At 58.9% G+C, this 15314-nt stretch overlaps 1 protein-coding gene across 1 annotated transcript; it reads left to right on the plus strand.

Moving 5' to 3' along the window:
- Positions 1–81: 81 nt before the first annotated feature.
- LOC119102796 (kelch domain-containing protein 3) lies at positions 82–14376 on the plus strand (the record flags this gene model as incomplete). Its single annotated transcript, XM_037226252.1, is given in 8 exon segments — positions 82–261; positions 2786–2956; positions 4689–4963; positions 8810–8939; positions 9713–9908; positions 10450–10550; positions 11185–11263; positions 11943–14376. Coding segments are annotated over 8 exon segments (1230 nt in total). The 3' UTR covers positions 12061–14376.
- Between the last annotated feature and the right edge of the window lie 938 nt (positions 14377–15314).

Consider the following 15314-nt stretch of genomic DNA (forward strand, 5'->3'; position numbering starts at 1 on the left):
ACAAGATGTGCAGTCGTGCCCAGCTGGTCCCATGTCACTCTGACGCTGATGGTGGAGGGCTGCCATGACCTTTTGCCTCAGGGAGTGACCTGGCCAGCAACATGTCACACTGGACCATGATGGTGGAGGACGGCCCCGTGCGGGTTAATCACGCGGCCGTCGTGATCGAGGACACCATCCTGTCGTTCGGTGGCTACTGCGCCACGGACTTCGACCCGCACAACCCCGACAAGGCCATGGACATTCACGCCTTTTCCACCAGTGAGTTTTTTCCTGCATGTCTGTCGAAGCCAGTGCGTCCTATTGGTGATGAGTTTATTCGTCGGCAGTGGGCTGAGACCTGTCCCGGACCCAGTGGCCGGGCTGGCGTTGTGTTGGCTGTGAGGCAATTGTGTTAGGTCGAGTTCACTCAACTGTGTCACGTTCTTGTTACCTGTCCCGTTTTGGCTTACTCGCGGTGCCTTTTTCAATCATGTCATTCGACGAAGGACACCAGTCCACGCAGCCAGATGGAGCACGCGCCAACTGCAGTCATGTGTTTGCACGCGCCGTGTGGTCATGTGTTTGCCACGTGGCCCGACCTTTGTCGCGCGTTTGACGGCGCGGATCATGACATCCTCCTGGCCAATCTGCGATGACACGGTGTGGACTATGACATCCTCCTGGCCAATCTGCGATGGCACGGTGTGGACCATGACATCCTCCTGGCCAATCTGCGATGGCACGGTGTGGACCATGACATCCTTCTGGCCAATCTGCGATGGCACGGTGTGGACCTCAGATGACGTGGGGCCTTCATTGATGGCCGTCGGCATGTGCAAATGGGGGACTCATCCCGTTGTTTTTGTCACAGCGTTCCTCAGGGCTCCTTTGTTGGCCCCATCCTTATGTCGCTTCATAAACGAGGTACTATCCACTCGCTGCACGGATGTCCGGCACGCTATGCCGACGATAGTCAGCGACTGGTTCAGCTTATCCGGACGAGAGAAGGAATTTTCAGTCGCCATCTGGCCACATCTGACCCGCCAGGAACCCGCTGCCTTTTGCCAGGGTTGGTGGTCATGCTTGGAGGACCTTTGTTGGTTGAGGATTTTAACATATGTGATAACATTGATATATTCAACATAGTGATATATTTAACATAATGCTATATTTAACATAATGCTATATTTAACATAATGCTATATTTAGCATAATTATGCATTATTTGCTAGAACATAGTTTTTAAAAATTATCATGAGAAAGACAATTTTACAAAAGACATAGTGCACTGAAAACACAATACAATTCGGAAAAGTCATATTTTGACTTTTGACTAGCAAGGGCCTAAGCGGCACAAAACCCATGGCATGGCCTGTGTACAGGTGACAGCTCCAGCAAAACAGGTTGCACGAGTTGGGGAAGTCGTCGGGATGGATCACTTACATAAACACAGCAACACAATCATCCGGGCTCAGGACCATTTGGGCACTACAGTATGAGGCCTTTCTTGCTGTCAAATCTGACGTAACAGCCAACTCCTGGAATGTTGAATCCACTCGAGGGTAAGAGGACCACGCTGTTCGGTGATCTCTGCTAGCCACACACCGGCGCATTCGCCGTCGCCGTTGTGTTCCCTCACGCCTGTTCATGGGCTCTTGGTCTGTAGCCGGGCTGCAGTATACCGTTCGAACCGCGTGCAAAATGAGGGATCGGCCCAGGATCGTACCGTGAGCTCGTGCTCGAGATCGCCGCTGGCCGGCCGTAGGGGCGCTGGGTGGGCTCCGGGCGCGTGACGTGATCGCCGCTGGCCGGCCGTGGGGGCGCTGAGTGGGCTCCGGGCGCGTGACGTGATCGCCGCTGGCCGGCCGTGGGGGCGCTGGGTGGGCTCCGGGCGCGTGACGTGATCGCTGCTGGCCGGCCGTGGGGGCGCTGGGTGGGCTCCGAGCGCGTGACGTGATCGCCGCTGGCCGGCCGTGGGGGCGCTGGGTGGGCTCCGGGCGCGGCCGTGACGTGATCGTCTGCCGCGACAACGCTGACGTATGCCAGGCTCTGAAGAGCCTCTTGCCCCGTGAACTCCCCGCCGCCGTCCACAGCGCGTGCCGCCTTGCGTCATGGCGTCGCTTAGGCAGGACGTTGGCGGGTGTGTTGCAGTCAACGGCTCGCCGCCCTTCATCGTCGTGGCGGCTGCTTTCATGTCGCAGGACCTTGCCTCGAAACCGCCTGCCCTGGCCGTCACCATCTGTCAAATTCGACGCTCACCCGCTTTTTCCGTTATCGTGCGTGTTTTGAGATGAATTAATGATGCATATGCACATCAATGGAACATAAGGCTTCAAGGTGGCTCCCGCGGTTAATTGCAGCATGTTTACATTGATGGCAGACCTGTACGGTTATACAGCCAGCTGACTGCTTTTTTGAACCTATTCCCCGATTACCTGCAATGTTCTAACCGGTTCCAGGCGTTGATGCCATAGTCTGGCCTGCAGTGTACTGACCCCTCCGTAGCGGTGTGTCTGCAGTGTGCTGACCCCTCCGTAGCGGCGCGTCTGTAGTGTGTCGACCCCTCCGTAGCGGCGCGTCTGTAGTGTGCTGACCCGTCCGTAGCGGCGCGTCTGCAGTGTGCTGACCCTTCCGTAGCGGCGCGTCTGCAGTGTGCTGACGCCCTCCGTAGCGGCGCGTCTGCAGTGTGTCAACCCCTCCGTAGCGGCGCGTCTGCAGTGTGCTGACCTCTCCGTAGCGGCGCGCCTGCAGTGTGTCGACCCCTCTGTAGCGGCGCGTCTGCAGTGTGCTGACCTCTCCGCAGCCAGCCTGCAGTGGACGCGGCAGCCAGTGCCAGAGTACCGGCCGGCCGACCCGGCCAGTCCGCCCTTCCTGCGGTACGGCCACACAGCCACCGAGTACTCCGGCGCCGCCTACATCTTCGGCGGACGGAACGAGGCATCCGTCTGCAACCACCTGTACCGCTTCGACCCCTGTGAGTGTGCGCCGAGCGGCATTTGGTGCTCAGGGCGCGGCGCGCCTCTGCCGGCACCGGCTGCGGGGCGAGACTGTGGACGGGGAACCTGGCGCTCGGCTGATGAATAGTGGTGCGGTGGCTGCGTGCTATAGTGGTGCAATGGTGGGCAGTGGAAGGGGAGTTAACATGGCATTGTGTTAAAGAGCGGGTAGTCTTGAGATATAAGATATATCGCATTGCAGGCGTGCATAAGACTAGCATCGATCGTGATGCTGATTGCATGCTTGCAGATATGTAAGTAAGGAAATTATAAATGTTAGTGATTGGTTAAGAAGTTAGAACCGTTGTCATGAGATCCCGGATGTCTTTCCTTTTCCGCGGTTGGTATGCCCATCAGGTATGTCTGTCAAGCGTTCATTTGGTCAAGGTGTATTCTTGGATTCTTCTTCTGTTTAACGTATCTTTATAGTGTGCTCTGCTATTGGAGCACACTCTATAAAGAGTTTGTGCAGTCGTGGCAAAGCAAAAGCCACGTGGTCTTATGTGAGAATGATAATTAAACGTAAACACCTTGGCCTGGCCCGGCCCGGCGCAGCTGACCTTGGCCGCCACAAGCTGTGCAAGATAATCTCACAGGTCCAGAAGCCGGCATTGCGGGGACGTGGAAGTGTCGAAGGACCAAACACAAAAAGTGGGGAAATTTCGCCGACTCACGCGTCCGTCTCGGCGTACGGCGGGTCATGCGTACTCTAACGCGCGTAAAACGTGGGTACTCCGGCTGCGGACGTGTTGTTTACGCGTCAAGTTTCGGCGGCCCGGGCAGATGGCGCTTGAAACCGCCTGCGTATGTTGACGCATGTGCCGTTTATCATTTGCGGAGGCAGGTGAAGACGGTCGAACATGTGTGCTAGGTGCCAACTTCCGCCGAGGTCTCTACACGGACTGGTGAGAGACGCGTGGAGACGTCAGAAATCTGCTCCCTGCTGGTAAATGAGATCCCGAACTCATGACCTGCGACGTCTCAGATAGGCACGCCGCAGCAGGGCATTGACTCTCTGACAGCCGTTCGTGTGCGACGATCTGATGTGACGTCATAGGTACCTACTTGGTGACGACATTTGCCAATCAAGAGTGGGCCTATAGAAAATTAATTAAGAGTGCTATGTTTGGTTCCTTCAAGCAGTGGCAGTCGCAGTAGGTCTATTAACATGTTGACTCGGCTTGGCTCTTACCATTGTCGGCTGTCAGACTGGTCAGGTGACGAGCCTGAGGGACAAACACGTGTGTGTGTGTGTGTGTGTGTGTGTGTGTGTGTGTGTGTGTGTGTGTGTGTGGGTGTGTGCGTGCGTGCGTGCGTGCGTGCGTGCGTGCGTGCGTGCGTGCGTGCGTGCGTGCGTGCGTGCGTGCGTGCGTGCGTGCGTGCGTGCGTGCGTGCGTGCGTGCGTGCGTGCGTGCGTGCGTGCGTGCGTGCGTACGTGCGTGCGTGCGTGCGTGCGCGCGTGCGTGCGTGTGCGCGTGCGTGTGCGCGTGCGTTTGTATGTTGGACGCTGCGAACTCCCCCGCCCTTGGATGGATGCAGCCGCTGCGCTCCAGTGTGACCAGCGCCGGCAGCGTGTGGGTGAGCGATGCCGAGCGCGCGCCGCCCGTCCCGCTGACGAGGGTGGTGCCCCGGCGCCGGCAGTGTGTGGGTGACCGGTGGTGAGCGCGCGCCACCGTCCCGCTGACGAGGGTGGTGCCCCGGCGCCGGCAGACGTCGACAAGTGGAGCAGGATCAGCCACGGCGGCCGGGTGCCGAACGCCCGCGACGGTCACGCCGCCACCCGCTGCGGCCACTGCCTCTACGTTCACGGCGGCTACGACAACGACATGGAGGAGTTCTCGTGCGATCTGTTCCGCTACGACTTCCGCGAGGGCCTCTGGCACTGCTGCGCGCCCTGCAACCGCTGGCCGGGCATGCACCGCGACTTTCACGCGCTCTCGGCAGTGCACGACAGGCTCTACCTGTTCGGCGGCAAGTCGGACGAGGTGAGAGTCGGACGGACGCGGTGAGAGTCGGACGGACGAGGTAAGAGTCGGACGGACGAGGTGAGAGTCGGACGGACGAGGTAAGAGTCGGACGGACGAGGTAAGAGTCGGATGGGTTGCGTAAGAGTCGGGCGGACAAGGTAAGAGTCGGACGGACGAAGTGAGAGTCGGACGGAAGAGGTGAGAGTCGGACGGACGAGGTGAGAGTCGGACGGAAGAGGTGAGAGTCGGACGGACGAGGTGAGAGTCGGGCGGAAGGAGTGAAAGTCGGAGGGACGAGGTAAGGGTCGGACGGACGGGGTGAGCGTCGGGCGGACGAGGCAGCTGCCGCGTCGCCGACGTCGCCGTCGGGCGGAAAAGTAGCTTTGTGGTACTTCGTTAGCTGGCGTCAAGCCTTTGCTGAATCAACATTGGATGTCCCTATCGTGGTATGGTCGGGGGTCGATTTAGAACAGCGGATAGTGAAGCCTTCCTGGCTTCGCGGCCGGACCAGACCCGCTCCTGCCGGTTTTTTGGTCACGGAGCCACAGAAACGTCCGGGGCCACCAATAATCGCCGCATTCGACACGTCCTTTCAACTTTCCGGCTACCACTACAGCACTATCGTCCGAGCTCTCCGGCGGCGGTGCGCACCGGCGGCCGGGGCGGGGACCGGGCGGCACGGCTCGGCGACCGGCCGAAGTTAGCTGTTGTTCAGTGTGTGTCCGGCCCGACGAGGGGTCAAAGAGCAAACGCACGAACAGCCAAATGAAGTGAACGAACGGCAAATCCAGCGTGTCGCATTATGTACGGTCTACGCTGGAGGCTTGGCTGTCGTAGGTGGAGAATACGGCGTGGTAGATGTAGCAGCAACTACACCACCCAAAAGCACAATCGTACGTGTTCAGATGCATGCAATTTTAGCATTTTTCATGTTAGGATGATGGTTCGGGCAAGTTGGTAACACCATTGTATATATGCACTTTCCCCCGTGCTGGCTTGGTTTACGATTTTGGGCTCTGACTTCGCTGAGAGCATTCCGTGATTGTTCACTGAACGCTATCTCCTCAGGTACTTACGACTTTCGAACATAATTGTGGAGTCCGAGATTTTGGTCCCAAGTTGAAAAGGTGTCTACTTGGTTCATTTGATAGTCAAGAATTGTTGCAAACTCCCCGTTGGTGCGCCGGCTGTCCAGCGTCAATCGCATGGAGGGGATCATTTCGGAGCACCCCACCCTTGGTGCGCCGGCTGTCCAGCACCAATCGCATGGAGGGGATCATTTCGGAGCACCCCATCATCGGGCACCATCAGAAGCAAGGGGTCATCTTTCAGATCGTCCGCGATGCTAGAAACCACTTGGCAAACGAGTTATCAATCGCATGTCCCATTTTCACCGTCCTATTTCAGCGTATGCAGTATCGACAGGAACGTGGACAGCCCGCTCAAGGGCAGCCAGGTTATCAAGAGAAAGCCAGGTCTGCCAGATCTGAGATATTGTCACGACTCTAAAGGAATGCCTAGCTCCTTTTTTGTTATCATCATAATGAAATGGATGGCAATGTGACAAAGGATGGCCTGCTGCAGAAGCGTGCGTGACTTGTCACAGGCGGAGCTAGCGGTCTTCAGACCCGGGATTTACGAAAGGTCTCGGCTTGCTCCCAAAAGTCAGGGGGTCGAGGTTGCGGCTAATTCTGCGCGGCCAGACTCCTCGCGATCCGGTCACCCGCAACGTCTGGCGGCGGGGTCGGAGACCGGCTGAGATAGCGGCGGGGGGGGGGGGGGGGGGGGGGGGGGGGCTGCCCGCTGAATGTGGCGTGGTTTGAGCACCTTCTGCTGGTGCCGCGTGCGTTCCCTGCTTGTGAGAATTGGTGTAGAGGAAAGCGCTTCGTATTTGTACGAGAGGCTTGAACTCGTGGTGCAAGCCAGGTCTCTTCGTTAGCCTCGAAACATTTTAGTTTGTGTGGATTCCCGTAACTGATATATATATATATATATATATATATATCTATCTGTGTGTGTTGTGTGTGTGTGGTGTTGTGGTGTGTGTTGTGTGTGTTGTGTGTGTGTGCTGTGTGTGTGATTGTGTGCGTGTGCGTTTGGCCGCCCCCTGTGAGCGTGGCGTGTGAGTGTGCGTGTGCGTGTGCGTGTGCGTGTGCTGTGTGTGATCCTGTGTGTGTTAATATACAAGTATATGCATATATACAAATACGTGTATATATACATATATATATATATATATATATATATATATATCCCTCCCTCTTTTCCCTCCCCCCAACTTGAAATTCGTTTGTCGTACAAATCCCTGGAATTCCGCCCTTTCTCTATATCCCTGTCCGAACAAAAATCGCGGAGGGTGCACGCAGCACATCAGCAGCTCTATAACTAACTTTCCAGTGATCGCCTCCCTTCTCCAAACCGGTTCCATAACATTAGTGTTACAAAAACTCCTGTGGGCGCAACAGGACCTCGGCGGTCGGTGCACCCTCAGGCCCTAAAGCATTGGTATCAACAACAAATACTCGTACGGGCAGGAGTGTTACGACATTACTTATACTGCCAATACATACACACGCCATGATCATGATCTCTCGCCACTGGCCACTATTTCGGTGTGCTTTCTGAACTGTCACGTCTGAGGAACTATTTGCCCCCTATTGTTGTAGCTACGCGAGTGGACGCCTCGGTATTCTCTCAGATCTGAGACTTATTTCCAGTCTATGGCGATGACACGCAAATATATTCGTGGGATCCAAAAGTCATCAGCTTTGCGGCAAAAGGGATCGTTGGCCGGAAAAGCATCCATCCCGCTCGGGACCTGCTGGACAGATTCGCGTGGCCATCTGCAGCAGGCCCGGCCAGATTCCGCAGTTGACATTGACGCTTCTCCGTAACATACCACGTTCAAGTGAGCCAGAGGCCCTGGTCCTTGAGTTCCGAGTGAAACCCGAGACTGTCGCACGCGGCAGGGTGGAGATGTGTTCGTCCCGAGGTCACCCTCCGAGGTGGGTACGAGGTGTCTGTTCTGCCGAGCTGGTGCCCAGTGTGGTTCACTTCCCCGTGACTCGACACAGCTCCCTGTTGCGAGCTTTGCTTGTGCGACAAGGCGCCCTGAGTATCCGTACGAACCCCGGGTAAGGGCCACTGAGCGGGCCAAGACTCGTTAGCCGAGGTTTCCCCACGATGGCGGCCACGTTGTGCACCGTTCACCTCTCTCCTTAAAGCCACAGCCCGGAGTGACTTTCGGCCAATGCTGGCCAAAAGCACTCTAATCCCAACTAAATCAAACTCGATACTTGTTTCCCAAAATTTCTGGTATTCGCCTCAGCTCATTGGCCTTTGTTCTGTCGTGCAGAGGCGCGTGGCGGGTAGCGAGGAGAGCGTGACGTCTACCATTTGTCCGAAATCACAACACGATGACGGGCAGCTGCTTTCGATCGTTGTGCAGAAATTGTATTTTGAAGCGACAATTAAGGCGTATCTGGATTTTTTTGTGATTCAGAAGTTGTTCCTTGATGTTGACTAAGAGAAGTAATTCATTTCTCCATTTGTTCAGCTGACGCCCTCCATGACGGTTGTTGTTTTACACCATATAACATCCCACCCGTTATTACGCAATGGCAACGTATGGCTTTCACCGAAATGTGATGACCCTTTATTGTTTATGTTTAAAAACAACGGCTGCTTGCCAGATGCGTGTTGAGTAATGCAATAAGTGATGATTGTAGTGAGTAGGTTTTGACTCGTGCCGATTGCCCATACCAGTGCTGCTCACGGCCGATGGCTGAGTAATGCATGTGGTCGGACGGTGTGGCACGGTGGCCTTGTGTGAAGGTGAGCGCGTCGTCCTGCGTCTGCCGGCAGCTGGAGCCGTATTACAGCAACCGGCCGGTGTACGACAATCACCTGTACGTGTACGAGCCGGCCATGGACCGCTGGGAGCGGCGGGAGGCCAAGGGCGAGGCGCCCGGCGGACGCAGGAGTCACTCGGCCTGTGAGTGCCGTCCGGATCGGGCGGCCTGGGGCCGGCGCCGCGCCCTGTGTCGTCCCGGTCCGGGCCGGTCCGGCCCCGCACCCGGCGCCGCGCCCTGTGTCGTCCCGGTCCGGTCCGGGCCGGTCCGGCCCCGCACCCGGCGCCGCGCCCTGTGTCGTCCCGGTCCGGGCCGGTCCGGCCCCGCACCCGGCGCCGCACCGGCCGCCGTTCAAGGTCCCCCGGGCCGGCCCCGGATCGGCCGCGTCCTCCAGGTTTGAGCAGGCCCTGAAACCTGTTCAGTCCACTGTCGTATAGGACTGGTTTCCGCGTTTGGCTCTGAGAGCGCACGCGGTGCGTGCTCTCTGGAGCGTGCTTTGTGTGGGGTGACGCGCTTTTGTGGTACGTGTGCAGCTCGGCGTGATTGGGCAGCTGGCGTGACTGATCAGCCAGTGCGGAAAGTGCACGCGTGCGCCCGTCTGACCTTCGGAAACGCCTACAACTCGTGATAAATCATGGACCGATCTGCCTGGTATTATGCAGTGCTGGGCTTGTGGAATTACCGCACGGTGTAGACTTCCGTGTGGGCTTCCACATTCCACGGCCTCAGTCAGCTGTCGCAGGTACGCCTCTGTGTACTTATCGACGTCTTGCACAAAGTCCGCCGTTGTCGCCACATCTAATGCCGCTTACCGGCATGGTGACACCCCCACCCCGATCACTCTCCGCCTGCCAACTGGGCGCGTCGCCCGCCTGCTCCGGCCGTGACCCCAGTGCACCTCTCCCCTCCGCCCCAGTCGTGATCGACGAGAAGCTGTATACGTTCGGCGGCTTTAACTGCGTGGCCGGCGAGCACTACAACTCGGTGCACCAGTACGACCCGAGCGAGAACCGGTGGCGGCTGCTGCGGCCGCACGGCCGGCCGCCGCCCGTCCGTCGGCGCGCTGTCGCCTGCGTCCACGACCGCAAGGCCTACATCTTCGGCGGCACCAGGTCAGCGGCCGGGCCGCGCCAGCCCGACGACCTGCTGGTCCGAGGGGCGCGGGTCGGGGTCACGCTGGCTGGGCGGCTGGGGTGGGGTCACGTCACGGGTTGGGGAGGCCAGGTGGAGGCGGGTCAGGTCACGGAGAGTGGGCTCGCGTGGCGGGGGATCGGGCTGAGGAGTAGAGTGTTAGGTCAGGGACTGAAGTGTAAAGGTAAAGAGGCGGAGGTTGATGTTACGAGTTGTAGCCAGGTCCCAGACGAGAGATATCGCGAAATGCAGGACGAGGTCAAGCAGCGAAGGGTGCGGTTGCTTTGTGGTGAACGAATCACGTCGAAGGGGGGATGTTACACGGAGTTCAGAGCGATCTCATACGGTGCTGACGCCCAATTTTGTATAAACGCGCTGTGAAGTGCCCGCGTATGTGCCCGTAGGTCACGTTACGTGTAAAATGGCGCTTTTTTCTGATCAAGCGTTGGATGGCACTGCGGCCTGGCTGGGCAGCTGGCGCCCAATGGCCGCGTGCGTTCTAACAGGCCGAACTGTTTGCAGTCCGCTGATTGGCTCGCCGATCCCGCCGATGCACCCGGACGACGACGAGGAGCCGCAGGAGTCGCTCATCGACCACAGCGACCTGCACGTGCTCGAGATCTGTGAGTGTGCCAGGCTTTGGAGGTCGCCCGTAGGCCGCGCTCTGGCGCACGCAGCGCCACAGCCGGCGCCTGCTCCCCCTTACCGTGTCCGTCGGCGCGGGCAGGCGGGATGCCCGAGCATCGGCCTCTGCCGCCTCACAGCGGGCGACTGGAGCTATCTCAGCGCCACAGCCGGCGCCAGCTCCCCCTTACCGTGTCCGTCGGCGCGGGCAGGCGGGATGCCCGAGCAGCGGCCTCTGCCGCCTCACAGCGGGCGACTGGATGCCCGAGCAGCGGCCTCTGCCGCCTCACAGCGGGCGACTGGAGCTATGTCAGCGGCTGCGGGTGTCTACACCGCCGGCGTCCGTGGCTCACTGGTGCTGTGCCGTAGAGACGCGCCTTCTTGTGTTTCTCACCGGACGTGTTTGACGTTCACGGACAAAGAAGTCCTCGTAACGGCTTTCTGAACCGTGTGAAGCGCTCCTCTGTGGATACGGTGAGAGCGGCGCGGCTCGGGCACCCAGCAGCTGTGTTCACGTGCCGCCACTCAGTTGGATGGCCGGCCGTATCTGGTGACTACCGGTCGGCGCTTGGCCTGACGTGGCCAGATCTGCTCTGACCTGCTCTGACCTGGCCCGGGACTGCGTTGTTCCAGGTCCGCCGCTGCGCACCCTCTCCATGAACCAGGTGATGAGAAGCAAGCTGCCGATCCGGCCACTGCCGGTGTCAATCAGGTACGCCCGCCGACGCCCTGTGGCGTCGACCCAGCGGACGCTGGCGTGCTGGCGCCAGCAGGCTGCGCCGCCCCGCTGGGCTGGCGTGCTGTTGGGGAGGGGCGCGGCGTAATATTGCCTCGGACTGCAACACGCGGGAGGGGGCGCGTGCAGAGCAAGTGTAGTAACAGACACGAATGCGTTGCCAAGCGGAACAAGCGGCTTGTCTTTGTTCTGTGGTTGACCATTTCACGGCCGTTCTGGACTGGGCACCTGTGAGGACTGGCCTGTGACATTTGTAGGCAACGTCCTGAAGCGAAATTACAGTCCGTAAGCCGTCAACATTTGTTAACGTCGGCCTTCGAAAATCGCTAGAGTGACCGCGAATTATTCATGATTTCCCAGCGAACTGACGCGCTGTTGGGCTCTGTGTGGTGGCCTGTCGGGTACGATGTAGATCTGCGGTGTTCTGCTGCACGTTTTTGCATCGCACGCGGGCAGACGTCCACAACTTTAAAGCGGGCCGTTTGTCCAAGCGGCGTTGGAGTCACGTCAACGCCAAGCAAAGTTTGTTGCCTGGGTGCTGGCATGCCATCTAAATGGCCCGAGCCGTCTGGCCGTCTGGCCGTCTGACCGTCTGGCCGTCTGGCCGTCTGGCCGTCTGACCGTGACTGACGTCTGCCTCCGGTCCGGTCGGCAGGCGGGAGGTGGACCACCTGCGCTGCTCGCGCTGCATGTTCAGCCGCAAGCGATACGGCATGCAGTGGCCCTGCTCGCCGTCCGGACTGGCGGCCGAGCCGCAGCCCGATTACCACTGACGTCACCCGGCCGGCCGGCGCCGCCGCGCCCGGCGCAGCGGCGCCTGGGCAGCCTCTGGGCGCCTGTGAGCGGGCTCCGGCTCCCTGGCTGTCCCGGTCGGCGGCGGCGGGGATTGGCATCAGTCCTGCCTCTGGCCACGCTGGGCTGGCTGCAGCGCCGACTCCCGCAGTCGGCCAGCTGGCGGGGACGGGCGCCGTGTCGCGCCTGTCTGGCCGGCCGGCGGCGGCGCCGGTGACACAGTCGACGGATGGCGGCGTCCTCGTCCCGCATCAGCCGCTGCTGAGCCGATGGCTTCTCTGCAGGGGCAGCTGGTGGTCCGCCAGCCGAGCCTGCCGCCTGGACTGCGACTCGCCGCGGCCCCCGACTCCGCTGCTACTCTATCCTAGGCCAATTCAGGTGGCGTGTGGTTTTCTCCGGCAGCCATGACAGGTCTGCTGGAGCTGGGGGTGGAGACACCAGCACTCCGGGTTGCGGGGACAGGTGCCTCCACTGCCGGTTTGGGTTTGCTCGACTTGATTGTGATCTTAGTGTGTGGCACGTGCCTCGGTGCAGTTTCTCGTCGCCACAGCGGCACGGGTTTCTTCGGGGTGATCGTGCACTGCGCAGCTAGGTGTGGTTGTTTCATGGTATGGCGCCAGCAGGTGGCAGCCGGCCACCCGCCACCACTAGGTCTGTTCACGCCAACACTATTACGCTGGAGCGCAACTAGCGAAACCCGGAGCTGGTTGGCTATCAAAATAGCCGTACATTTTCACAACGGAGCCGCTTGCTTTTTTCATGTGGCTACTTGTCGTTTTACGTTTTTCCTTTATTGTTTGGCCCATAGGACCAAGCCCTCAAACGCGAAATGATGAATTGGTACATGAAAAACAAAAGCGCTTCCGTCATAAAACTCCGTTTGTTTTTCTTTTTTGCTACGCCTGACAACAGGCGATGGGTTCCGCGCCGGTTTATCCTTTTCTTCGTGCATTTCATATTTGGTGGCAGGGTCGTTCCCTGTCGGATAATGCTAACATGACAATAGTCATTATGTCGCCTCTCGCCGGCCAGCTCCGCCTGAGGCCGCTCGGCGTCAGGCGGGGTGATATTGCCCACGTCAGGTCCGGCCCGGCGGGGGCGGAGTGGCTCGGATCTCCCCCACCTTCGGCCTCTCCTACCGGGGACGCCTCCAGTCCCGCGTCCCCACCGCCTCAGGGGGCTGGGACCGGGCGGTTCTGTTCATTGTTTGTTATTCTGTTTGTTCGCCAAGCGTCGTATGATTTCGGTGGGCTGGGGGAGGCCGGTTGGCGCAATAGGATGCGTTGCGCGACGGGCGCGGCTCCTCCGCGGGGTGTGGGGCCGGGCGTCCCTCTTCTCTGCTGCGTCCGATCGGCAGGGGCGTCGGCCCTGGTCGCCACTTTGGCAGGGCGTTCCTGCGGTATACGGAACCGCATATCCGTGCACAGGCGACGGTGTGGGGCTGCTCAAGCGGGGAGATGCTGACGCCCGGCAGGTGTTGCGTTGTTCTTTGTGCTGCCCGACGACGGCAACGGGCAAGCGGAGCCGCTTCGAGGTGCTTGGCTAGCGGCGGGCGGTGTTAGACAGTTTGCTGGGGCATGTCTCGGCGTTTGGTAGGACACGTAGGGTCGCGTGGCGTCATTTGTGCGGCCCCGGCGTCGGCCCAGCGGAGAGGAGCGGCCGAGCTGCCTTCAAGAGTCGCCGTCCCGTGCCTTAGCCGTCGATGTCGCAGCTGCCATGTGCGCCGCGGGGCTCGTGGGACTCCCGGACGGTCCAGTAGCGTCATCAGGGATGTCACCGTGCGGGCATTTGTGTTTCGCCTCGCCTTGAAGTCGACATGGCCTCGTGTCTGCGCGTGCCAATAAATATCTGTGTTTCTAGCTTTACTCTGCACTCACATGGCATTTCAGTGGTTGTATTGTTTGTTTTCAGGTAGCGATATCAGGTGCTTTAATATTATCGCGCGGACATACAGCATAACTGGCAGTTGCGTGGCTCCGGGGGTGTTGAACACCGCAATCCGGTGGCGATGAAGCCGGGTCGTGGCAGTATCTGTTGCATGTGTTTCACTGTGGGTGGTCGCGTCCGCCGACAGCGTACGTGGCGCTCGACTCTTGACTCGCTGCTCGGACACTGCGGCGGACCTGTGCTGGTGATGACGGTGACTTGTGCTCGGTTGAGCCGCGCGTGACGCGTGACGCCCGTCTGCCCAGTCCGTGACGCGCTGACCGTGACGCCGCGTGCAGCGCCTCCGAGTTATCCGTAGCGTAGTGTTGGGGACTGGTTCTGCGGTGACAATACATACTATGTAGAAGTTGTTCGCGGCGGGTTTGTCTGATGACCGGATCGGCGCTGACATCCTCGGCACATGTCACCGTTTGTCAGCCGAAGTGTCTAGCTGCCATTTACCAACAGTATTATTGTCAGAGGGTGTGGGAGTAGGGTGGGATCGATTCCTACCTCAGGCTAGAAGGGGGGCTGTGGCGAACGTGATGATCTCTCTCTCTCTCTCTCTCTCTCTCTCTCTCTCTCTCTCTCTTCTCTCGCTCTCTCTCTCTCTCTCTCGCTCCCTCCTCCTCTCTCCTCCTCTCTCTCTCTCTCTCTCCTCTCTCTCTTCTCTCTCTCTCCCATTCCCCGTCGTGAGACGTGCCCCTCTTAGTTTTCCTTTCTTCTCTCTTCTCCGAACCCTCTGTCCGCTCACCCACGATTTTTAAAAAAGAAACATCTGTCCATTCTCTTCTTCATTCTCCATTGTTCTCTCTCTCTCTCTCTCTCGTCGCTCTCCTCTCTCTCTCTCTCCTCTCTCTCTCCTTCTTTCTCTCTCTCTCTCTCTCTCTCTCCATTCGACGTTCGTGAGACGTGACCTAAGTTTCGAACCCGTGTCCGACCACGATTTTTAAAAATAAAATATGTCCATCAAATTTCCCACTGGGCAACGGCTGTTCCATGGGCACACAAGCCGCTACCAAAGTGCTCTCAAACCGCTCCATAATTTTACTGTAGCCTGTTAGCCAAATCATGCCCCTGAGTTTTAACGGGCCGTCCGGACGACGCGGCCGCATGCAGACAAGTTCTCGTTTGAGAATTCCAAGTCTGATGAAAATCGAACGGGCGTGGTGCTGCGCTCCAGATCCACTGCGTCTGAGGCGAGCCGAGAACGGCGCGCTGCCCGCCTGAGTCGGACAACGGGACTGGAGTTAACCATCTTGTGCTGGGTTTTCGCCGTGGAAATCCGGGGTACCGGTGAACTGAAGTC

The sequence above is a fragment of the Pollicipes pollicipes genome, unplaced genomic scaffold (genome assembly GCF_011947565.3).
Source record: "Pollicipes pollicipes isolate AB1234 unplaced genomic scaffold, Ppol_2.1 Scaffold_2555;HRSCAF=2994_pilon_pilon_pilon, whole genome shotgun sequence".
NCBI classification, from domain to species: domain Eukaryota; kingdom Metazoa; phylum Arthropoda; class Thecostraca; order Pollicipedomorpha; family Pollicipedidae; genus Pollicipes; species Pollicipes pollicipes.